Raw genomic sequence first — 26,523 nt, 5'->3', positions numbered from 1 at the left:
CATTGCGAGACTAATAAAGGTTTTCTTATCTTATCTTATCTTATCATGGGAGGACAAGCCCCTACACGGGATGTACCACCGGACCATAACTGAAGTGGCTGATCTCAAGAAGTCCTATCAGTGGCTAGAGAGGGCTGGCCTGAAGGACAGCACAGAGGCACTCATCCTGGCTGCGTGATCTCTTTACATTTAAAACCGAAGGAGTATGGACTGGAAACCCCAAGGTCAAAATGGGAAACACCTCCGAAGGTGGTGGAGAATGACAGAGCGAAGATCCTGTGGGACTTCCAGATCCAGACTGACAAGATGGTAATGGCGAACCAACCAGATATCGTGATAATAGATAAAGGGCAGAGGAAAGCCGTTGTAGTGGATGTAGCGGTCCCAAGTGATGGAAACATCAGAAAGAAGGAACACGAGAAACTCGAGAAATACCAAGGGCTCAGAGAGGAGCTGGAGAGAGCCTGGAAGGTAAAGGTGACAGTCGTGCCTGTGGTGGTCGGAGCACTCGGGGCAGTGACCCCCAAACTAGATGAGTGGTTGCAACAGATCCCGGGAACAACATCGGACATCTCAGTCCAGAAATGCGCAGTGCTGGGAACAGCAAGGATACTGCGCAGAATCCTCAAGCTTCCTGGCCTCTGGTAGAGGACCCGAACTGAATGAGGGACGGACACCACCCGAGGGGTGAGACGAGGATTTTTTTTTATATGTAGATAGATAGATAGATAGATAGATAGATAGATATGTATGGATTGACAGTATCATATATGAATGGAGTTGATGTTAAAGTGTAGACAAAATAAGCTTCATCTTCAGTCTGCACATTTTGGCCTTTGTTTTTTATGTGGATTTTGTTTTTGGCTGTTGATTTGGTTTGAACAAATACACTAAACTCTATATTGTAGTTCTGAAGAAAATTTTAAGAGCCAATATATTAAATATTACAATCATAGGATTGAAGTCCCAGTGTCGGCTCATCAAATTCTTTCCAGACCTCCAAACATTCGCCTATTGGCTCCTCCCTGCTGACAAGGCAGTTAAGTATAAAAGCTTGTTCCGCCATCCCAGTGGGAACCGGGCTTGTTTGCATAACAGCATGAATTCAGCCGTCTCCAACTACTCCGACTAGGAAATGCGAGTATGAGAGTGTTATTGAGACATCGTGTTTATTCTTTGAATTTGAATAATTGATGCAGAGGTCTTCCATCTAATGTTCTGCATGTACAGAATTTGCAACTTCGATGTCTGATGGAAGTGGGCGACAAAAACGATCCCCCAGTTCTCCGTTGGAGAATTGTTCTCAAACATTAAGGAAAGGCTTCCAGGACGGCGTTTCAAACTAGAAATGGATAAATATGGTGTGGTTCTAGCTTTGCAATCCAATGATGTTGAGGAGATGGAAAGGGGGATTTTTTTTTAAAATAAAGTGCATTTATGGTGTCTGACTAAGCAATGCAAATATGCATATTTTCTAAAAAGGGGTATGTGTCTTCAGGCATTTTTGTCTCTCCGTGTGAATGGGGATCATCGTAAGTGGAACAAAGATGCAAAATGTTCCATTTTATTAAATCATTGCCATGTATACTGGAAATGGATCAAATCTGAGTGTATGTTTGTAGAGTCCGGAACCTTTTGGGACCCTTACAGAATTATCCAACAAGGGACTCTCTGTCGACCCAGATAAAGTTTTGCACACGTTGGCCAGCCAAGGACGACTGGTGGGACAACAGGGCTCTGCGCTCGCGGACCTCCGCGGTGCAGTTGCCCAGCTTGCACATCGATTCGAGGCTTTAGGGTCTCGTATTGACCAACTAGGTTCCCAAGTATTGCCTGTCGCCTGTTGTTGCAACTCCTCCCGCTAGTCGTGAGCTTAACTTACCTCGCCCGACTCGTTATAGTGGCGAACCGGGTGCTTGCAATCAATTCCAGCAGCCATCTATATTTGCACTTGATAGTATTAGTATTCCCTTCATTATGAGTCTGTTGACTGGCCAAGCAAATCAGAGATGGCTCAATGTGTTTGTGAGCTATGGCAGTGAGCAACGCACAATCCAAACTTGGGTCCTCCTTCCCGGATTTCATTACCGAATTCCGTCGAGTGTTCCACCACCCGTCTGTAAGAAGGAGGCCGGATGTCGTTTAATGGATTGTGTTCAGGGTAATCAGTCGCTCGCTGATAACTTTCGTATAATAGTGGCAGAAAGTGTTTTTGAGGACTGTGCTTTACGTACCATTTTCCGCTGCGGATGGAGTTCCTCCCTCAAAGACGAACTGGCTGTCCATGACGACACTTGTGCTACGTGGACCAGAAACCCAGGAGGGAGTACAAGCCACCATGCCCGAGCGTCGACCAGTGCATGTACCTCTGCCTGAGGTGCCTGAGGAGGAGCCCATGCAGCTGGGAGGAGGTCATCTGGACTTTGAGGAGAGACGAAGTTGATTCCAATCCGGGGCCTGATTGCCACCAGGTCATCGTATCGCCTCCTGCCCTATACGTCCTTCACGCCCATCTAGACCTTCTACATCCTTTTGGCAACTATAATTCAGACACTACTTCCTCCACAAATCACCCAAATCTGGGTGAACGCTTGACTCCGACAAATCCTGGCCCTGCTGACCAGGAGTCGCAGGCACACCGACAATTCGAGATTGATGGTGAGATGGCGCATGCTGCCCACCTGTTACTTATTGGGATCATGGACTGTTTAAGGACAGCCCAGGTGACAAGTGACTGTTGGATAATTCTTCTTGCTCATTGTTCATGTGAGGTTTTCTCGACATGTTTGATGTTGCTCTGTATTCTCCTTCGTATTCTCCTTCTTTGCTTTTGATCTCTGTTTTGCAGTGAGTAGTTTTCTTTAGTTTCCTATTAGGGCCGTTTAGAATATTTATGCGATTGGATCATCTTGTTCTTTTGTTAACAAGTTATTTTCATTTGTACTTTTTTCCTGGCCTTTTGCTAGTGCTTTTGGTTTCTCTCTTTTCTCTCCTGGTGTGCCTGCCTGTGTCATTATTTGTACTTTGGCTTCGCGCTACTCCTCTGTAAAAATAAATATTTTTGTAGATATTTATCTGAGTCTACGTTTAGAGAGTCCGATTCTGTTCCGGAACTATCATGTTCTGTGTGCTTGTTTGTGTTTGGGCTCCAGCTGGAGTGAAGGACGTTTCCCAGTAGCAGGTGCATTTGTTCCGTAATTCCAATCAAGCCTGTCTTAGTATTTAATGACTGCCAAGTTGCCACGGATTTTGTCTGCTTATTGACCTCGCTCAATGTTGTGCTTCAAGTGTTATTTTCTAGAACCCTTGATACTATTCAGTCACTCTGATTTTGTCCATGCATAGTTGTTTGTCAGTATTTCCGTTATTTTATTATTGCTCTTGATCATTTTCGTGTAATTGGACTCTTGGTATTTCGTTTGTATATTCTGTTTGAACCCTGACTTTTGCAAGCGCTGTTTGTTTCTTCGTTGTTTTATCCCGTCTCTTTGTGATCAGTGATTTTTGTTTGTACTTTGTCCATGCGCTTTTCTGTAATCTTTTTGTGATTGCCTTTTTTCTGAGCCTGCGTTTCTGGGAGCCAAAAACATTTATTGAAGTCTAAAGTGCATTCACTTATATGCACGGTCAAAGTATATTTCAAAATTTGCTTTTGGATAAGGACAAGCAGTCAGTCTGCTTGATCGTAGTGTTTCATTACTAGTGAGATTGGCGACTTTTGGCTTGACATGCATATTGTAGTTGTTTATAACTTGCAACAACTTAATGCAAATCTTTCAAAATCCCAGTAGAAAAGTTTTCCCATACCCTAGAAAAACAATGACAAATGACAGTCTTGCAGTATAATGTTAATAAACTATTTGAGTGACAAATGAGATCCTTATGGCCACCGTCACATTGAGCCCCCAGCGAGAGCACTAAAGTGACACTTTACCGACACGCTAATCAACACTATTTACAGTAAGCCAACACTGAAGGCTATTGTTCATCTGTGAATGATCCTCCGCAGAGCTACAGACAGCTGATTGACAGCGGCAACTGTTCCATTGTGGAGATGACTTGGCACTTTGCATCCCTTTCGTTCGTAGCTGTTTGACTAGAAAATATGCTTTTTTTTTGTCTCCGTGGGTGACAAGAAGATCGATCGCCTTTGACCCAGCCAGAAGGCCCACAGTGCTATTAGCTGGCTGCTGTTTTTGTCCTCTTTCCCACTCACACACATTCCCACTTCTGTCTTTTCATGGATGTCTCACACACACACACACACACACACACACACACACACACACACACACACACACACACACACACACACACACACTAACCGCTCCTAACCTTCAGCATCACCTTGCCATCCAGGGCCTGTTAGAACAGAGGCTGTGTATGTGGTGTAAGCCCAGGTGCCGGGGACTTTTCACACAAGCTAACAAGGTTGACAAATTAAGCATTCACATGAAGGGAATGACGTCAGCATGACATGAATGGAAGCGGTCCCTGCTCAGTCCATAATGATGAGGCTCTGGGAACGAAGAGCTGATGGCTAAAATCCAGTTGTAAACAATTAAAACCAATCATAAATATCTGCTATCATACACGTATATCCGTTCACATAATTTGGGGTTGTAAAAAAGGTGTCATTTCATTCCAATATGATTTGGAATTTCTAATACAGTATTACAAATGTAGACTAATAACATCATTTTACCTGCTCACCGAAAAGCCTTACGGCCTTGCTAGTGCGTTTATCCTGAAACGGGTCAAGGAACAAAGACACGTCCAAAAATAAAAATAAAAATGTCGTAGTGGTTTTGTTGAAAAGTGGGTAAGCCAGATGGCAAATAATATTTCCCAACGCAAGGCTTTTTTGCCTCATCACCATTTCATAACACTCTTGCCACTGGGTAAACACTGGTGCATATCTGGGACATTCTGACATTCTTCGGTTTGTGAGATGACATGTGATGACACAAGACGGCTTCAAGTGCCACACAAGGAAATAATGGCTGCTCTGACAGAGGCTAGAGTTTTGACAGCAGAAACTGTTAGCATGGTTAGAGAACTTCACTTCACACACACACAAAAATGTGTGCACACAAGAAATCCAAAATCTATTAATTTACTTTGCAGATCATACTTCAAATTTTGAATGTGGATTCCAGTAAATCAATGGAGCGTATAATAGTACAAAGAAAAATCTACTTTTGAAGGATGATTTTCATACACAAGTGTATATTATTACCAAAAAATTACGATAAGCACTATCATAATGCCACAGAGCAAAGCACAAAACTCTCCCATCACTGACACAAAACACCCCCTGTCACGACTGCAGCGTTTAGGACACCGAAATGAGCAAACCTAAAGTGTGTTTGCATTTGTTTGTAATTTCTAACCATGTATCTAAAAAAATGATGCATTGAGAACTGTAGCGATCGGAGTGTTTAATGGCACTCATATTGTAGCAGACTTGTCATTGTAACATTTGAGAACACATGCTAGAAATGACCATTATCACACATGCTAGTGTTAGCTTAGCCGGTCGGTGGACCCTACTTTGCCCTCACTCTCAAAGCTGATGTTTGTTTTTGTGTAGTCTTATTAAATTGATTCATTGTTATTTTTTGTCCGACTTGACAAGTGACCTCACTTCCACAAATGGCCAAAAACACTGACCTGCAAGTTAGTTGACCGTTGACCGCTTGATCATCATTAAGTCTGTTTCGTGTGTGCTGTCAAGAAAATTAAGTCATTAGCTGATTAGCAGGGGTCAGACGTCACCACCTTCTTTACCTTCGTCCCAAAATGTTGTTACTGCATGAAGTAGCTCAGGAGGGGGTTTTTTTTGTAATAAGTAATAACAGAAGACACTTGCTGTCAGTCTATACCTGTTGTTGGCAACATTTTACGCTCAGAGCCATTTCGACCCGGTTTCCACAGAAAAGACAACACTGAGAGCCGCAAAGACGATAGCATACACACACACACACACACACACACACACACATATATATATATATAAATATATATATATATAAATATATATATATATATATATATATCAACCAATCAGTTAATACTATTTTCAGTGCTGAGTAGATGGAGGAGGGGGAGAATTAGAGTGGTCAAGGGGTCACTGCTCATGTCGAGGATTAAAGGAGAGGTTTATCAGGAGAGAAGGGGAGTCATGGGGTGGGGGGGCATAGCTCTGCTCCAGCCCCTGATTTGTGTTTTCACAACAACATGCTTCCAACCATTATGTCCCTGCACTGAGGTCAGGTAACTCCTTAGGTTGTAGATGTAAAGAGATCCGTTTCCTTTACTTGTGTTATCTGTCCCAATCTTTGTTAGGGAGTCAAACATCTACAGTAACTGCTGTTACTGGGAGCAAGCAACACCTGGCACAGACTACTAGAGGATAAATGGTGATGAGATGAAGAAATGAGTGGCTTGTGGAATGAGAGTTAATTACATCTTTTCAGGCCGTCTCCAGTGGACATTGTTTAATGAGCTAGGACACTTTTCCTCATGGAGCAATGCAACTGTTCCTAATTGTGTTGTCACGTTAGCTCCCAATCACTCCTTTTGACTAAGCTTCCTGGGGGAGGTGAGGCTCTTTTAGCTCCTTTCACATTGCTGATTAAGGCTGGGAATTTCCTGCCTGTTGTGGGGGGAAAGATGAAGTCGACCTGAAATTTTCATGGCTTGGGTGGCCATTCTGTTGAAAGCCTGTTGTGCTGACAGCTAAATGACAAGTATAGTATATTAGTATATTGCTACGTTCGGACTGAATGCAAAACATCACTTTGACCTGCATGTCTCGTGTGCCTTTTTTCGTGGAGGAACTACAGTGGGGGGGGGGGGGGGGGGGGGGGCTACCACATGGAGAAGATGCAGTGTCCTCCTTTTCCTTTTCATAAAAACAAAAAGAAACAACAACAACAACAAAAAAGAATATTGGTAGTCAATCGATTGGCAGCTGGTTGTGCTGTAACTGCTAATTTTAAATGCTGTCTTGGTTCACATTTCAACAGCTGGAAACAGGTAATTAAATATACTCACCAGGTACGTCAACTTCCTTGTTGCCTATTTTCCTTGCTGCCCAAGTCTCCTCCTCTTTGGCTTGGCTCCTGCCAGTATTGGAATGTGGCTGTGTTGTTGGCTGTGTTGCGCCCACGGATCGATATAATTATTACACTCGTTTATTTTCAAATGTGAGTGAAAGGGCGAGAGTTTGACTTTGTGGGTGGTTGCTCTGATTCTCGTCACCTTATCAATGCCGCCTGGCACTGATTCACAAATACCTGCACGAACTGAATTAACTTTATATGTAATCGTCCTGCGAGAAATGCTCAACTTGTGTTTGGTCTGACTGTAGAATATGTCACAGCAGATGTTGTTGAATCATCTGAATGCGTAGAACAGTGCAGTAGGATATATTTTTGAGTCACTGTTTTGTCATGTTGTGTTGTGGTAGACAGGATGGTCTAGATTTAAAAAAAACAAAAACAAAAGAAAACAAAAAGCTTGTTTCAAGAAGACCTCCGTTGTCATTTACATTGTCAACTTCCTCTGTTGAATTCATTTACACGATGTCGTCAGATTATCTCACGCTAGTTACGTAGCTGACAACATGCACACCCCACACTGAAAATGCAGGCCAAATCAAGATTTGCCATTCCAAACGGTGTGGAAGCAAGATCAATTGAATTGTACCATTTGGTATCAGTGTGGTTTTAGACAGTAGAAGAACATCAGACTAAACTCCAAATTGGCTGGAATTGAAAATAAAATAGGGCTAAGGAATATACCGTCATTTTTGGAATGATAAAGTTCTGTGATGAACATGGTGGCAGGCTCTGACATGCCCTTCTCACACTGAGCTGTTGCATCAATACAGTGATACTGTATGATGTCATGCGTGCCTTTGCGCTAATTAGTGTTATATATGGTGAGATGCACAGTATGTCACTTGGCGACCAATGGAGGGTGAGATGTTTCAGACTCAGGCGGGGAAAATCATAATCATCAGAATGACGTAGATACACCAACATTCTGAAACTCAAAGACACATGATAAACACTTATGAAATATACCACGTTTCCGACACAGGAACTTTACCCCGAAGAACATTTGTAGAACCATTGCAGGTTTGGATCATGGCGACTAGTCCGGTGGCCAAAAGAAGACCATATTAGTTGGGTTGTACTTTTTGAGCGGTCCAGGAAGTTGTTTGGTGGAAATGCAGCTATGGTCAGACCTGTATCAGCCAGAAATCTCAATCAGTGGTATAGGGTAGAAGACAAGATGATAGAGGTAGCTTGAAAGGAGGAGATTTGTGTCCCAAAAGGTACAATCTTCTCAACCATACACTCAATTATTGGATTCTTGGGTGAACTACCGTCCCTATAAAGGTGTGAGGATGAACCTATCATCTATCCATTTTCAATACTACTTGTCCAGGGAGGACTCTAGGTACCGATCGCACCTGGCTGTGGGTGGGAGGACACAACATAGATGCCAGTCAATCATACCAACGTGTAAAACTCCAAGAGTAAAAACAAAATCTTTGAGGTTTCCAACTTGGCGTCAAAATATTGTCCGCCTAAATGATCTCTCTTTTACTTGTTTATGTTCCTGTTCAGGCGGCCCGGTGGTCGAGTGGTTAGCGCGTCGACCTCACAGTGCAGAGGTTCAATTCCAGCTGCGGCCTCCCTGTGTGGAGTTTGCATGTTCTCCCCGGGCCTGTGTGGGTTTTCTCCGGGTATTCTGGTTTGCTCCCACATTCCAAAAACATGCATGGCACGCTGATTGAACACTCAAAATTGTCCCTAGGTGTGAGTGTGAGCGTGGATGGTTTTTCGTCTCTGTGTGACCTGCGATTGGCTGGCAACAGGTTCAGGGTGTCCCCCGCCTACTGCCTGGAGACAGCTGGGATAGGCTCCAGCTACCCCCTTGCGACCCTTGTGCTGATAAAGCGGATCAGAAAATGGATGGATGGTTGTTCCTGTTCAGCTCCATCTTTTAATATCAATGATTTGTCGAATTATAATGGGTTCTTGTTTTAGTATCGCTCCAAAACAAACCAATAAAGAAATTATTTCTGGCTATTGGTGGTGTAGTGGTTCACACAGCTGTGGGTTCATTCTATGTCATTTTTAGCAGAGTAGTTCACAAAGCTCTTGGCTACTATTTGGCCATTGGTAGCGTAGTACTGGAAATCACAAATCAATGACACTGTTGCTTGCCCCTAACCATAAGTCGGGTAGCCTTCACAAAGTTGGCTTCTCCTGGTCAACGTTACGTTGGTTCACATAACTCGTGGTTTCTCCCTGAGCATTGGTACCTTAGGTTGTACCACACTGCATTTTAGGTTGTATAGCTAAGTCCAATAGTCGACTTTACTGCTCCATGCTTACATTTAGCGCTTCATGACAATGAGTCACTCATAGTTGTTTTTTAGCTTGAGGAGAAGCTGTTTACCACAACAGAAAAGCGCACTGACGAAAAAAAAATATTCCATCAATTTACTGGTAATTGATGAGAATTTTTTTGTTTTTTTGGATTATTATTTTTTTTTACTTTTATTTGGTCTCCCGTAGGAGAAACTTGCCTCGGAGGACAGTCCCTCTGTGCTGCACCATGCATTGGGCGATCCATACCACATACAATACACATACAAATTGTCTTCTTTTTCTGAATGTGCAGCTTTTATAACTGATGGAGAACCAGTAAAAGAGGAAAAAGCCAGGTATGAGCAGAATTTTCTTGACATTTTTGGGGGTTGCTATTTTTGAAGGCCTGACTTTACCAGCTACAGTATGTTTATGCAAGTGATGCCAAGGAAGGTTGCTGTTGCCTGTGGTTGTGAATGAAAGCTTGCCTTGGGGAATATGCCTTGACGTCTGTTTGAAGCCCTTCAAACACAATGCCGCACACACACAATCATATCGGAAGAAGACAGGGAACTACCGCAATGGGGACAAAGAGGTCAGTTCTGATTTGCAACCACCAAGCAGAATTTGCTGCTGTGGTGGTTAAAGGCCACAGTTACAGTACTGACAAGTTGATTCATATTTTAAACCACCAAAGTTACAGTACTGACAAGATGATTCATATTTTAAAATGACAAGAAACTCATTGCATCATACCCTCTCGAACTGAGGCAAACCACAGTGACTCGACTAATAATCCCAGTGAATCCAGCTATACACTTTAAAATGAATCACCCGTGAATCGTTTCGCACCCAGTGTGTCAAAGTTTGGATCAAATTGTCTTTTTTGGAAGAGCAGCAAGCTCTTTGTTCTCAACATTAGGCAAGAGTGTTCACGTTTTGTTCCCAAAACTGTTCCAATTCATCAGAGAATGAAGACAAAAATGACCGCATCCATCACGGCATGTCTGTCCGCTAGGCGCTTTTGACTGGCCTCTTGGTTGCTTTGACTGACAGGTTGGTATTTGCCCCGATTTACGGTGTCCACCGGCAGTGTGTCAGCCCACACCCCACCTTTGGCAAAGTTGTATGCACAGTATCCCCGTGAACTCACTGAGGACATCGTATGCGCACAGTTTGGATGAAAAATGAACAGTGTAGTTGGATTCGTGTAGCTTTAAGTTGCTTTTGGGCCATTTTGGCCTGCCGGGTCACATTACCCCGAGCTGTAATGAAAGTCTGTTGACATGACTCACGGCAGCGGACAGCTTCACTATGTCAACAACAACAAAAATACGTGATGTCAGGATTCCAATTGTTCCTTCATGTGTCCTTGATCGATCACGTTTTTTGTTTTGCTGGTCAGAATGAAGAACAAGCTATGGTACTTTGAGTTTGGCACCACCGAGACCATTGCAGCGACCTGCAAGAAGCTCAACGAGTGCATTGAGGTTGAGGTGAGTCAACGCTGCGAAAGAGTGCTGAGCGTATGGGAATAAAAGAAGGTCTTCCATTTTGAAAGCCTTCTAAACCTCGAACTCTTAAGCAAATACAACTATGGGATTCGATATAGGAGGTGGAAAAACACTCTATCTTTGCAAAGATAATATTGCCATTGGAAAGGTATTAATTAAGCATCATATTGATTATTGCGGTTGTGGATTAAATGACTAACGGTGGGTTTTTGTTTTTCGTGAATACAAAGTGTATCAACATTAAGGCTTGTTGTTTGATAATTGTGGTGGATTACAAAAAAAAAACAAAAAACATGGCTACTAAGGGTATCGAATACAGTATAAGGGCCAAATTTTTGTTTTCAATTGTGAGAAGAAAAATGTTCTGGGCCACTCGTAAGTAGGGCTGAAGCATGAATCGAATGCAAATCGACATTGCAATGTAGCAGAATGCGCATTTCAAATCGCAAAGAGTGTAATATGAAGGGAAAAAAAGCCTCTGCTACATTTTGCATGGTAGTAGGCTTTATTTTTATGGATGCTGTCTAAAAATGACTGCTCAGTCATACTTCTGCTAACTTTCTGTGCTGCAGTGCGACGGCATCATATTGGACCTGAGCAACACCTCCTTGGAGGGCATCGCCGTGCTCAACATTCCCAGCATGCACGGCGGCTCCAACCTCTGGGGTGAGACCAAGAGGCGGCGGAATTACAACCGTATGAGCAAGAAGGTTCCTGAAAGGATCCCAAGCAATACCGTCACCGACCCCAAAGGGCTCAAGTTTTGCATGCAAGGTGAGTGCAAGTCGGTGAGTTTACTGTCCTGAGCGAAGGACAGCAACGGCGTTCGGTCTCTTTCCCTGCCACGTTGCCATGGAGACAGCGAGGGTACACTCAAAAGAACATCACGAGAACGCCTCAATGACTCATTTTAATCCGTTTTTTGTTTGTGTGCAGCCATTAGCCTCAAGCACTGAACACTTATTCAGCCCCATTAGCATAGCACGCCTGTATTTGTACAGTAAAGTCAACTGTTATTGTGAAAAGTATGACATGGAAACACAATGTATTGCTCCCCTGGCCCAATGAGTCTTTTTTATGCAAGAGGCGCTTTTGTTGCACCACGTTCCACAAAATTATGAAACATTCAAATCAGTTCTTTCAAAAGTTCATGAACAAAACGAGGGTGGAAAAAAAATTAACGGTGCGACCTCTGGAGTGCAATGCACATCAGATGGTATAATTCGTAATCACATGGTTTTATGATGGATACAGTTTGAATCTGAAGCATGTAGTAATCTATTTTCTACATATAAAAACAAAGCACGCATTGACTCTTTAATCAAGTATGTGTATAGTTTGGTAAAAAGTGAAAGTACGTGTTCATACTATTCTTATTTATTTTTTCATTCATTTTCCAATCCGCTCTATCCTCACAAGGGTCGCGGATGCTGCAGCCTATCTCAGCTGTCTTCGGGCAGTAGGTGGGGTACACCCTGAACCGATTGCCAGCCAATCGCAGGGCACACACAGACAAACAACCATCCACGCTCACACTCACACCTACAGACAATTTAGTGTGTTCCATTAACTTGGCATGCATGTTTTTGGAATGTGGGAGGAAACCGAAGTACCTGGAGAAAACCCACGCAGGCCCAAGGAGAACATGCAAACTCCACACAGGGAGGCTGGAGTCTGAATCGAACCCTGTACCTTTGCACTGTGAGGTCGATGCGCTAACCACTGAACCACAGGGCCGCCGTATTTATTTTTTATTTTTGTTATTGTATAACTATTTTATTCATTACTATTATTTTATTTTCTATCTATGCCAGCGTCATATAGCGGCAGGCATAGCAAATAAATGCTCATCAGTTGGATGCCATTAGGTATAATCAACCGGTGAAAGTCATGGCCTCCCTCCAAATATATCAGCTTTATGTTCAACTACTTTGTATGGATGCCAATGATCGAATCATGACACTCAATAAAATGCTCAACTTAAATTTGTCTTAGATTAAGATGTGTCATGATTCAGTTGCAACAAGGACAGAGGAGGGAGTATTATGCACATTGTAACGACCAACCTGATGATAATCATACGTAAATGAGCTCAGCTCATTTGAAAAAGATCTTCTTCACCTCTTCATCCGTGGCACATGGACACTCAATTGTTATCTTTTTGACTCTTAATGCCACCACAATGGATTTGAAATAAAACAAACAAGACGTTCAGGTTTAATTTGAGGCTACCGTGTTTTCCGCACTATAAGGCGCACCAAAAAGCATTCCATTTCCTTAAAAGCCGACAATGTGCGCTTTATAATCCAATGCGCCTTCCGCAAGGCTCAATATTCAGATTTCTTGGAAATAGTATTTCAAATGTTCTGTAAAGCGCCTTGTTACAACTGCAGCGGTTGTGAAAGCTCTATATAATGGACTGGGTAAGTTTATCCTTCCGTCATGTAGAGCGGGTGCCTCTACTGGACTGAATTTAAAGGGAATGAAAGGAGCCGCTTCCATTGGCCAGGAAGCAAGTCGGATGGGTTCACTCCCACAACGGCACAAATGCCCCTTTCTAAATGCTATGAAAATGCCCAATGAAATTTGGCCTGAGAGAGAAACTAGGCCAGTGTACAGGAGTGTACACTTACACTGAAGTGTATACACACATGCACGCACAAACACACACACACACACACACACAGACACACAAAACGTCATGTTGTGAGTAGCTGTGAGAGCCTTTGCAGCCTTTCCTGGCCTCTGTTTAAGCGCTGACCTGATTCTCCCACTCGGTCCTTCAAGTATCCTCTTAAAGAAACACACGCTGTACTCACTCCCAGTTGTATCCTTATCTCTTCATGCCGGCTGACCAAAAATACAACGCTGTAATTCCAACATAACTCCACTAGCCTCATACTCTACTTTACGTTTTTCACGCGGTGTCCTGTAGATGAATTGATTTCTTAGGTAATAGCTCCAAACAGTTGTACAAGTTAAATGTTTTTCAATGTGAAGAGTTAGGACATGCTACTTAGGTTTGTTGTGTACATTACAGTACTTTGTTTGCTAATGTTTAGGGGGATTGGTGAGTTTTGGTTTGGCCTACTAAATTACGATGAGCAAACAATAACTTCAAAAACCAAATTCATACTTCAAGACTATGCATGCCAAATCGCAGAACCGTGGGTGTAATGCAATCTCTTCTGGAATGCTGGTCAACTTCCAAGTGTTAAGGGATTTCGATTTCCCCACAGGAAATAAACTGTTGCACATGCAAACTGTGGCAATCATAAAATCTTCATTAACTGTTTTAAGTAACAGTTCTACATTCTTAGCTGCCACACAAGTGTAAAAAATAAAGTAACCATTGTTAATATATACACATAAAAACAATGAAAAAGTAAACTTGAGTGACAAAGTGTAAAGGTGATTCATATCTTGACATTAACAATTGTCAGGCGTGTAAAAAGAAATGAACTTTGGTGAAACATAAACACAAACATCCATCCATCCATCCATTTTCCACCGCTTATCCGGGGTCGGGTCGCGGGGGCAGCAGCTTTAGGAGGGAAGCCCAGACTTCCCTCTCCCCAGCCACTTCTTCGAGCTCTTCCTGGCGGATCCCGAGGCGTTCCCATGCCAGCTGGGTGACATTGTCTCTCCAGCGTGTCCTGGGTCGTCCTCGGGGTCTCCTGCCAGTGGGACATGCCCGGAACACCTCACCAGGGAGGCCTCCAGGAGGCATCCTAATTAGATGCCCGAGCCACCTCATCTGGCTCCTCTCGATGTGGAGGAGAAGCGGCTCTACTCTGAGCCTCTCCCGGATGACCGAGCTTCTCACCTTATCTCTGAGGGAGAGCCCGGACACCCTACAGAGAAAACTCATTTCGGGCGCTTGTATCCGGGATCTCGTTCTTTCGGTCACGACCCATAGCTCATGACCATAGATGAGGGTTGGGACGTAGATCGACCGGTAAATTAAGAGCTTCGCCCTTTCGCTCAGCTCCTTCTTTACCACGACAGACTGATACAACGTCCGCATCACAGCAGACGCTGCGCCTGTCGATCTCTCGCTCCCTCCTGCCCCCACTCGTGAACAAGACCCCAAGATACTTAAACTCCTCCACTTGGGGCAAGATCTCCTCCCCGACCCGGAGAGGGCACTCCACCCTTTTCCGACTGAGGACCATGGTTTCAGATTTGGAGGTGCTGATCCTCATCCCAACCGCTTCACACTCGGCTGCGAAACGCTCCAGTGAGAGTTGGAGAGTCCTGCTTGAAGGAGCCAACAGTACCACATCATCTGCAAAAAGCAGAGATGCAATACTGAGGCCCCCAAAACGGACCCCCTCAACGCTTCGGCTGCGCCTAGAAATTCTGTCCATAAAGGTGATGAACAGAATCGGCGACAAAGGGCAGCCTTGGCGGAGTCCAACCCTCACTGGAAACGATTCCGACTTATTGCCGGCAATGCGAACCAAACTCTGACATCGGCAGTATAGGGACCGAACAGCCACAAAACACAAACAGTTCAGCTAAATTTGACAAGTGACAACATCGATGGTGACGCTCAAGTCTAAATGTAGTCTGCTTATTTCACGCAACTTCCTGGGCTGATTCTTCTTTAAAATAAAAATATATATATAAAGAAAAAGTAACCACAAATTACCAATACTTTTTAAAAGTATAATGTAACCCCACCTCTTTGAGTATGTGAATATTAGAGTGACAGGCCAGGCTTTTGGTATCTGGGCTTCATCTGACTTAATCCACCTCTTCATACCACCACTATTACGATGCAATCCGTCAATATGATACTACATGCAACTATGCCACGCACATCATCTGGAGAGGTTTAGAATTGACATTTATTTAAAAACATGATAAAATGTCAGTCTAGTTTACTGTGTTTGGAAATTTGGCAGACCTTGCTGGGGTATGATGAGCATTCCAGTGGGTCTCGGGCATTTTATATTCCAGGCTTCTGGCACACCTGATAATTTGGTAACAGAAAGTAGACTCGACCTAAGACCAGACAAAACCAGGTCTGAGTTGTGGCACAGGTGGTGATTTTGCTGATTTTGATTGAGGTACAGACAGACAAATTTCGTGATCCACTGATATGTGCGCCCTGCATTCAGAAAAAAAATGCTCCGCAAAATAGTAAGAGTCCATGAGGAGAAAGGGGCCACAAACTGTTCAATAGATCAGTAAAATAAAACCATAGTTGTTTGTTTGTTTGTGTTTTAATTTTAATAACATGGGAGCCGTCCGGGAGTGGGAATCATTTTCACTGGGGCGGGACGGGGCAGGATTTTTTTTGTAATTTACCATGATTCGGGACTGGGACAGGACGGGATCTTTTCTGTGTGATTGGGATGAGACTGGAGGGAAAACACAGTCCCGTGTCACCCTCTCATGTAGACAGCACACCTCAGCACTGAATTCAAAGGGAGTGAGAGGAGCCGCTTCGTTTGGTCGTAAGTCAAGTCCGCTATGTTCATTCCCAGAACAGCACACACCACCATTTCTACCTGCATTTCCACTAAAATACCAACAGGAAGAAAACTCCACTCATGCGCACAGTTAGACGGGGTTTTGCGCTAGACTTGCGCTGGGTAAAAGAGGGTCAAATACATTCAAATCAAATACATCATACCTACTCAAATGTACTCAAATCGATTATTGTGCAGATCGTCACAGACGTTCGTACTTGTTGAACTTGGCTTGTTCTGACCACCCAATCAGAGGATGGATAAATGCACTTTATTGTAGGCCAGCTGGCTGGCCGTCTGAGGCGAATTTGAAATCTGATTGGTGAAAGAAACAGTCACATTGCTTCTGATTCTGAGGGGCCTGGGCAGGTTCTGCAATCTGATCTACAAAAAAAAAAATCCTTCTTCCCTATACAGTGTTGGGAATAAATTAATACAATCCCATGGAAGAAACAGAGTAAGGTTGTACATGTAGATAGATCTTTGTAGCCCTGATGGCTCACTGCTTGAATATTTGTATGTTTTATAATGGACAGTAAAGCACGTGACAGAATCTTAAAATCGCAATTCATTTTATGAGCTTCTGTTGTCAAAGCTATTTGGGAACAGGTCTCATAGTGTGGCTCTATGTGCAGGCCTGTGTGCACATTCTTGTGTGTGTGTGTCTCTTTATCACGCACCTAATTGCTTATGGCAGTCGCATTGTCTGGTGCAGTAAAGTGAAGCTTTTAAATCCATTTGCTGGAGTTAATGTAATCTTCCAGTGCTTTGCGAAAAAGCCTGCGGCGCGTACGTGTCTTCACCACTTTCATCTTGTCATGTTATGCCAGCACACAGCTGAGATGGGACTCAGGTACGCTGGATGATGGCGTCATTCGTGTCCCTTAAAAATCTCTCATTTGATCGAAAACGAAGCGAATAATCTCCTGTGCATATTTACCGAAATGCCTCAGGTAATTTGAGGTGTATTGACGTTTAAAACGGCGGGTTAGCACTGCTGGAGGGAATGTCACGCCATCCCTTCAAGGGAGATTAGCTTTTCTTTGCTGTCTGTTAGCTAATTAGCAGAACAACTTAACCAAATTACATTAAAGGGGCAGGGTACAGGCAAGGAAGAACTCAAAAGATAGCGTGAATGGAATGGGCCACCCCTGACTCTAAGTGGTATAATTGGTCGATTAAAAATCATCCTCTATTAACCAAGAAGGAGCAAGCGACTTTCACATCATCCAATTTTGACAGTGTTTGTCCTCATGAGGGTCACGGAGATCTGAAGTCTGTCACCCGACTTTGAGCAAAAGGCGGACTGAACCCTGGACTGGTTGCACGGGCAAATGACCCACTCCAATCTCAAAAACCTGGGTGTGCAAATGAAGAAAATACTTTTTTGCATTTGTCCAACTATTAACCAGTTGGACTTTGCGCGACCATGTCAAATATTAACACTTGTTTGGTCGTTAGTAATATTATGCCAACCCCCCCCCCCCGACGTGACCAATTTTAACTGACCTTCCTGAAGAACTTGTTCAACGAACTGTTGGATTTCATCATTTATCAATATTTACTTATTTAAATATTTGTATTGTGATATTTGAAGCACTTTTTTGTAAAACGGGCTAAATGCCACATTGAATAATGATCAGTCGGCATGAAATTCATTGTGTATCACACGATTGTCAGACTCACTCATTTCATGCCCCACCTTGTAGTTAAGGTTCCCTTAAAAGTTTTGATTGTTAAAATCATATATACACAACGTCACGAAAAATATTGCTAAGCGAATACATGATTATTCAACTGATGTTAAGAAGGGATGTTGTGAAAAAAATGCTTGTAATATCTAAAAATGGAATTAAAATGGAAAACAATTTGAAAATTTGGGGCAGGTTTTCTGCTAATCCATCCAAAAATCCATTTAACAAGTACGCTTGACTTGTTTTCAAGGGCTACACAAAACATAATATATGTGTGTATATAACATTTTTAAAATCCTCGTCTCACCCCTCGGATGGTGTCCGTCCCCCATTCAGCTCGGGTCCTCTACCAGAGGCCAGGAAGCTTGAGGGTTCTGCACAGTATCCTTGCTGTTCCCAGCACTGCACTTTTCTGGACTGAGATGTCCGATGTTGTTCCCGGGATCTGTTGCAACCACTCATCTAGTTTGGGGGTCACTGCCCCGAGTGCTCCGACCACCACAGGCACGACTGTCACCTTTACCTTCCAGGCTCTCTCCAGCTCCTCTCTGAGCCCTTGGTATTTCTCGAGTTTCTCGTGTTCCTTCTTTCTGATGATCCCATCACTTGGGCTACATCCACTACAACGGCTTTCCTCTGCCCTTTATCTATGATCACGATATCTGGTTGGTTCGCCATAACCATCTTGTCAGTCTGGATCTGGAAGTCCCACAGGATCTTCGCTCTGTCATTCTCCACCACCTTCGGAGGTGTTTCCAATTTTGACCTTGGGGTTTCCAGTCCATACTCCGCACAGATGTTTCGGTAGACTATGCCAGCCACCTGTTTATGGCGTTCCATGTAGGCTTTCCCTGCCAGCATCTTACACCCTGCAGTTATGTGTTGGATCGTCTCAGGTGCCTCTTTGCACAACCTACACCTTGGGTCTTGTCTGGTGTGGTATATCTGGGCCTCAATGGCTCTGGTGCTCAGGGCCTGCTCCTGAGCAGCCAGGATGAGTGCCTCTGTGCTGTCCTTCAGGCCAGCCCTCTCTAGCCACTGATAGGACTTCTTGAGATGGGCCACTTCAGTTATGGTCCGGTGGTACATCCCGTGTAGGGGCTTGTCCTCCCATGATGCTCCCTCTTCCAGCACCTCATCCTCTGTTCCCCATTGTCTGAGACATTCTCTGAGTACGTCATCCACTGGAGCCTTCTCCTTGATGTATTCATGGAGCTTGGATGTTTCATCCTGGACAGTGGCTCTCACACTCACTAGTCCCCGGCCTCCTTCCTTTCGGCTTGCGTACAGTCTCAGGGGGCTGGATTTGGGATGGAACCCTCCATGCATGGTTAGGAGCTTTCGGGTCTTAACGTCCGTGGTCTGAATCTCTTCCTTTGGCCACCTTATTATTCCTGCAGGGTATCTGATCACTGGGAGGGCATAGCTGTTTATTGCCCAGGTCTTATTCTTGCCATTGAGCTGGCTTCTTAGGACTTGCTTCACTCACTGGAGGTATTTGGCCGTAACCGCTTTCCTTGTTGCCAGTTCGAGGTTGCCATTGGCTTGTGGTATACCGAGGTACTTGTAGCTGTCCTCAATGTCTGCTATTGTTCCTTCAGGGAGTGAGACCCCTTTAGTGCGGACTACCTTTCCTCTCTTCGTCACCATCCGACTACATTTCTCAAGCCCGAATGACATCCCGATGTCGCTGATGTAGATCCTGGTTGTGTGGATCAGGGAGTCTATGTCCCTTTCGCTCTTAGCATACAGCTTTATGTCATCCATGTAGAGGAGGTGACTGATCGTAGCTCCATTTCTGAGGCGGTATCCATAGCCTGTCTTGGTGATTACTTGGCTTAGGGGGTTCAGTCCTATGCAGAACAGCAGTGGGGAGAGTGCATCACCTTGGTATATGCCACATTTAATGGACACTTGGGTAAGTGGCTTGCCATTGGCTTCAAGTGTGGTTTTCCACATCCTCATCGAGTTCGCAACGAAGGCTCTTAGGGTCCTGTTCACCTTATACAACTCCAAGCATTCAGTGATCCATGTATGTGGCATCGAGTCATAGGCTTTCTTGTAATCAATCCAGGCTGTGCACAGGTTGGTATGTCGGGACCTGCAGTCTTGTGCGACTGTCCTGTCAACCAGGAGCTGATGTTTGGCTCCTCTGGTATCTCTACCAATGCCCTTCTGTGCTTCGCTCATGTATTGATCCATGTGTCCACTTATCTTAGCTGCAATGATGCCTGACATGAGCTTCCATGTTGTGGAGAGACAGGTTATTGTCATGATTCGGCTTAGGGACCAACAGGTGGCACTGTAGGTGCCACCTGTTGGTCCTCATAGGTAATTAGGGCTTTAAAAGGACTCCCAGCCCGAACACTCAGTGGCGGGTCATTGTTTGCTCTTGCTACTGTCATGTTTGTTTGTTTGCTGTTCCTTTGCTGCTGTCATGTTTGTTCTAGTAGTGTTTTGGTTATTGATAGTTTTTGTTTAAGTCATGGTTTTTGTTTGTTACTTTGGACTTAGTTTTGGATTTAGTTTTCTTTGTTTTAAATACAATTTGTCAAGTACACCCTGCTCCTCCCTCCTGCCTGCTTTTTGGGGTCCCATCACCCTGGACCCCGCAGGTACGAAGGACTGGTGCCTGTTCCACCATGTGCCTGGCGGAGCGCGTCTGCAGCCGACACCCTTTTCCTTTTCAGGCAGCGCTGGTGATGCGGCTGTCCTGTTTTCGTCTCGTCAAGCCGCGTCTACGGTGGGCCGAGCCCCGTCCGCATCCACGTTGAGCCGAGGCTCGTCACGTGTCTGTTCGAGCTGAGTCACATTCACGTCGACGACGAGCCATGCCACGTCCACGCCCACGTCAGGCCGAGCCCCTGTTCACGTCCGGCTGTCCCATGTCTCCCATTACGTCGAGCTCCGTCCACGTCAGGCCACGCCCAGCCAAAGGATTGCCGTCGCTTTTGTTCCTGTTCCCTGGCGAGGTGAAGGTCACCGTCGCTTTTGTTCCTGTTCTCCGGCGAGGCGAAGGTCGCCGTCGCTTTTGTTCCTGGTCCCTGGTGAGGTGAAGGTCACCGTCGCTTTTGTTCCTGTTCTCCGGCGAGGCGAAGGTCGCCGTCGCTTTTGTTCCTGTTCTCCGGCGAGGCAAGCCTTTTGGACAACTTTGGGATGTCTGGGATCCGTCCCTTGAGGGAGGGGTACTGTCATGATTCGGTTTGGGACCAACAGGTGGCACTGTAGGGCTCCCCCGGCAGCTGCACACCTGTTGGTCATTAGGTAATTAGTGTATAAAAGGACTCCTGCCCGAACACTCGGTGTCGGGTCATTGTTGCAGTGTTGCTCTTGGCTACTGTCATGTTTGTTTGTTGCGTTTTGTTTGTTTGCTTGCAACTGTCATGTTTGTTTCTGTCATGGTTCTGTTCCTGGTTCGTTTTTTTGCCACTGTCATGGTTTTGTTTTGCTACTTTGGATTAGTTTTGGTTGTTAACACTTTGTTTGTTTTGGATTCAGTTTTCTCTGTTTTATTAAATATAATTTGTAAAGTTCACCCTGCTCCTCCCCTCCTGCCTGCTTTTTGGGGTCCATCACCACCTTGCTACGTGACATGGTCAACCGTGACTGTGGGTTTCGAAGTAACCATTTAGCCCACCTTCTCTGCATGTAACCCCTCTGACTAGGGTTGCTTGAGTCGTAGCATTCCAACAGAGCCATGTTATCGCATCTCGCCCATCTCCGCTTTGCTCCAGTAGCCCATTTTTCATCAAGGTGCTCTGGTTCCCCAGCACCTGACGCAGACCTTGTTTGGCCGGGCAACGTCTGAGCCGGCATGTCATTCGTTTTATTGTCTCTCATCATTGTATGAGGTAGGCATTAGCGTGAAGGGTCTTGCCCAAGGACCCACACTGGATGGTGTTATGTGCTCATTTTTTTGCCCCAAGCGGGATTCGAACCCCCGTCTCCCACATGCCATACCTGTGCCTTACCAACTGAGCTATCCAGCCACCATAAATATAATATATATATATTTGTTACCAAACTTAAAAAAAAACAGGCCACCATAAGTCAATTTGTCGCTAAAGTTCAGGGGCCACAAACGTCCACACCAGTCTTGTCACTGGGCTGAAGACAGATGACAGTCAGAGGAACATGGCGATGACAGAAAAAGGATTTACGTGCAAATTCTTCCCGGCGTGGTTCGTTCCCTCGTCACCGTTTATCAGTGGTCCATCGCTGCCTCCCTTGTTTACTTCCTCTCTGCGCCCAGATCAAATTTCCTCAACTTCCTGCAGCCAATTGATGAACATAAAAAGGGGGTACGAGGAAGAGGGTGGGAGAGCAAGCTGCTGTTTTTAGTTGACATAAGAACTTGGTATTTGCTGTGTTGTGTGAGTTAATGTTCTAAATAGGGAGGCTTTTGGCTGATGAAGGTTTTAGGAATTACATTACAATTACTTGAACCCTAGTTCATACAATTGTCACTGTTAATATGTGGATGGCTACTTGACATTACGTCGTCATAGCTATAAAGTGACAATCTGCCGAATGATGTCGCTTTGACTGAAGAGCATGTAGTGCCAAATTTTCACTGTATGTCTGAGAATAATTTTGGGAAGAAAACCCCAAATTAGGAGAGGACCGTTCGGGTAACAAAAAGCAGACCAAACTTTAGATGACCTAAAAACAGATCGAATGTGTGGTCGATTTGATCAAGGCGCAGGCAGACAGACTCGGCATTGCGGTGGACGTCAACATATTTCATGTGTAAATATGACAACGTGGGACAATCCCTCTGAATCACTGTAGAAAAAGAAAATCATTGAAGGAAGTGTAATCATTATCATCGAATAGCACCGCCCTGACCGTGCAGCACAACTATTGCAAGTTGGAGTATGGCGTGCGCTCCAACCGCCCTGATTTTAATGCAAATGTGAGATGGTGCCACGATTGGCTGGGACTCGGTTACGTTCCATTCTACAAGGGCATACAACAGTGCAAATCTTTCCAAATTCTACCTGTCCGAAGTCTAACAAAATATAAAAATAAAGAAAACTCAAGCCATGCGCACAGTTCGACTTTGCTTTGCGCTCGACTTGTGCTAGACTTGTGAATGAAAATAGGGTCCCCTGATGTCTTTTTCTTTTTTTGTTTGGTTTCTTCGAAAAACTAAAGAAAATCACTTATGGAAAATATTTGACAGTGACAAGAGGATTTTGACATGCTTTTCCCCTGAGTGTCATATACAATGAAAAGCAGGCATCTCCAATTGGTGTGTGACACGATCCGATAAAGGACCAGGTGGTAAGCACGTCCCACAAACGTCGACTCAGACAAATGACGGTTCAAAAAATATTTACTTACAGAAAAACGAAGGGCCGACAAAGTGTAAACAGAAAGCCCTGGCAATGCAAAACCAGGAGACTTCTCCTGTCCCCTGTAAAGCCGCATTGATTGAGAATGATGAGTGATTTGCAAATTTGGTCCGGTTTATGGACAAACTGGGTGTATGCCCACTAGAACGAGTGAACAATGAATACTATGATAAAATTAGGTAGAGCACATGATCAGGGACGCTCAGGAGGAATGGTTTTATCCTTGGGGAGTGGACAACAGAACCCAGCATGCCGAGTGGCGTTTTGGAATTAGTTGCTAAAGCTTGTAACTTACTGAGCGGTGAATGGTTGTGACCAGAGCAAATGTGAGGTTTCGTCAGGGTTCATACAAGTTATAAAACTTGTTCGCAAACAGTTTTGCTTGTGGCAAACAGGTTTTGTTCCATCCATTCTTCCTCTAACAGTGGCAGGGGTTTGCAAAACAGTCGTAAGTGCTTGTAAAGGCTTGTAAGACGTGTCGCCATCGACATGAACGTGGCCTCTTGAGTTAACGGCGAGCAAGGTCAATAATCCGAAGATTTAGAAAGTTGACGGTCCGACGGCCAGGCTTGATTGTTACCGAGAAACAGGATCGCTGCTGAAGAGGCACGCCCTCACTCCAGCTGCTGCTGAAAATAAAAACAAAGACAGAGCACAACATGACCGTGTGAATTTTTGTTTTGCTGCTGTTAAAAAAAAAACATGCATTTTCTCCCAAATTTGTTATCTCCAACAAAAAAAAAGTTTCTCCACACATTTTGAACATTTTCTTCTGAACCCCCCACCCCCCTTTTCTTGAAAAGAAAAACTCCAGACAATTGGCGATACTGTATCGAGAATATATTTTTGTATTTGTCATGGTGTGCTCCCACCTATAGTGGCTGACAACGCTCAAGCCGGGAGCCGCCACATCTGTGGCTATTTTAGGTCTATCGCATCCAGAGACGACAAATTGTTTTTTGTTCTCACCGAACAAAAACAACAGACTATAATTACCCCGATGCTGCTGCCAGTCGACTCCCACACCAACCGATTTGCGAGGCTAGAAATATTTCCTGTCGGAAGTCACTGAACTGTTGAGTGGCTGGTGGGAAAAGTGGCTGATCTTCCACTGACGCGATAATGCAGGACGACTACTTAGCCTCTTCAGCAGGTAACTGAGTTGAAATCAGAAGGGCGGGAAAATTGCTCAAAATTTCCCCCACCTACTTCCTTCTGATCAAAGTAAGTAAAGGCCTGATTTGCGCATGTCTTTTCAAAGATTATCCTCGGGATTGTTAAAACAAGTTTTTTTTTACTCCTCAATCTGGTTGAAAAACTATCAGGCCGACAATCATAAATTTGCAACCTCTGTAGTGTTTGCAATCCCACTGTTTCTGTTCGCGGCCAACACCGAGGTCATCGGAGCCACCGACTCTCTGATTGTGACATGCAACAGAACAATATCCAATTAGGAAGTGAAAGGAAGCCCGTGTTGTTGCCGGGTCAAAATAGATGAGCAACTTGTGTAGCCGCCAGGATACTGCTACGTGGCAGAATGCCAGTGTCTATCGCTGACCTGAACTAAAACGTTGATTAACTCATTCACTCCCAAAGACGTTTTCTTCTTTTCAGACTTGGTCTAGAATTGGTTAGACCCCCCCCCCCCCCCCCCATTAAAAAAAATAAAATAATGAATCTACAACAGCGCACCATCCATTTACAGCTTCTAAGTAAAACATCATCATTCACCAAAAGAACCAATTTATGGTAGGCTACACCTATTTACAATTCATGGTAATATGCTAATATGCTAGCCTTGCGGCTACATCCACTTTGACCAAAGTTAAGACGTTTCATTATTGCTATGATCAGAATGTTTTAGCCAATGGGTGCCCAAACGTTTTGGACCGAAGATCGACTTTTCAATCAACCAACCTCCCGCGATCGACCCGTTACCACACACACGCACGCACATACACACGCACGCCCTGATGAGCAACACCCTGACATGGAGGCATGCGACACACTTTTGCAGCCTGTTAACTATCGTAGCTCACACATACCGTTTTTAAGTGCTTCCCTTGGCCCTCTAGATTCCCATTCTTTGCCCATGCCCTTGATGAATTGTACACGAAACAAACTCTGAATGAGAATAATGATAACGATAAAAGATATAGCGCAACAGCTCTGATCACAAGCTGCAATTGCAGACTGCCGAGCGCTAACAATTTCCAGTGTTACAACGCAGGTCACGCGCCACCGTAGGTTAAACATTTACCTGCTTTATTTTATTTTATTTTTTGAATACATTTTGTGAAAATGAGACTGATAGGATGATTAGTGTACATTACCACAAAAAATATATTACTAACATGCACAAAGACACACAAATGGTTGTTTGTTTGTTTTCTCTTGTACACCCCTTGCGATCGACTTGGGACCAGTCGCAATCTACCGGTCGATTGCGATCGTGCAAGCGTAATGGGCACCCTTGAATTAGCCAGTCCTTCAATGGTCATGCTATCTATGTTTGAATTTCCACCACGTGAATTTTTTAATCAAGTTATTCGCTGAATTGTAAACGATGGCAAACCTTGGTTCTCTCTTCCAAGAAGTTAGCCTCACGTAGCGTCTTCTTTTCTACTGACACTTTACGCATTAATGTAAAGAAGTGGACTGTAGCACCTCACTGGAAGAAAATTATTCATTCAAGTCATTTATCCAGTTTTCTCTGACAAAAGACAGACAACTTTGTTTACTCTTCACACCAATGGAAAACCCTTTGGCCTTGGTAATCTGGAGGAACATGTGTTGTCATGGTGACTTGTCCTGGAGTGTGTCTCATAGGTTATTGTCCACAAATGACGAGGAGAAGTTTTTAGGTGCATTGCAGTTGCTTGATAATCCAACAGTGAGCCAAGCCTCTTGTATTTATTATCCTATCACGTTTTTGTTGCATTTTCCGGCACTCTGGATTCCCCGTGGCACCATGCTGCCTTTCCCATCGACCTTGCTACTACGACAGACATCTGGTTCGGAGGAGGAAACTCACGATCGTCAGTGGAGATATGGTTATGTGCGAGTTGTACTACGTTGGTCATCCT

The 26,523-nt window shown here is 44.3% G+C and overlaps 1 protein-coding gene across 2 annotated transcripts in view; it reads left to right on the top strand.

The window, feature by feature from the left end:
* dgkg (diacylglycerol kinase, gamma) overlaps window positions 1-26,523 on the top strand; it is a 103,051-nt gene that overhangs the window by 61,272 nt on the left and 15,256 nt on the right. For both annotated transcript variants that reach the window (XM_086123878.1, XM_086123877.1), the window contains 2 exons: window positions 10,798-10,888; window positions 11,479-11,680. In XM_086123878.1, the coding sequence (XP_085980004.1) occupies window positions 10,798-10,888; window positions 11,479-11,680 (293 nt within the window). The remainder of the gene's footprint in view (window positions 1-10,797; window positions 10,889-11,478; window positions 11,681-26,523) is intronic.

This window comes from Hippocampus guttulatus, chromosome 11 (assembly GCF_054856545.1).
Source record: "Hippocampus guttulatus isolate MCC_2025c chromosome 11, RoL_Hgut_1.0, whole genome shotgun sequence".
Lineage (NCBI taxonomy): Eukaryota > Metazoa > Chordata > Actinopteri > Syngnathiformes > Syngnathidae > Hippocampus > Hippocampus guttulatus.
This window is presented reverse-complemented; position numbering and strand designations above follow the sequence as displayed.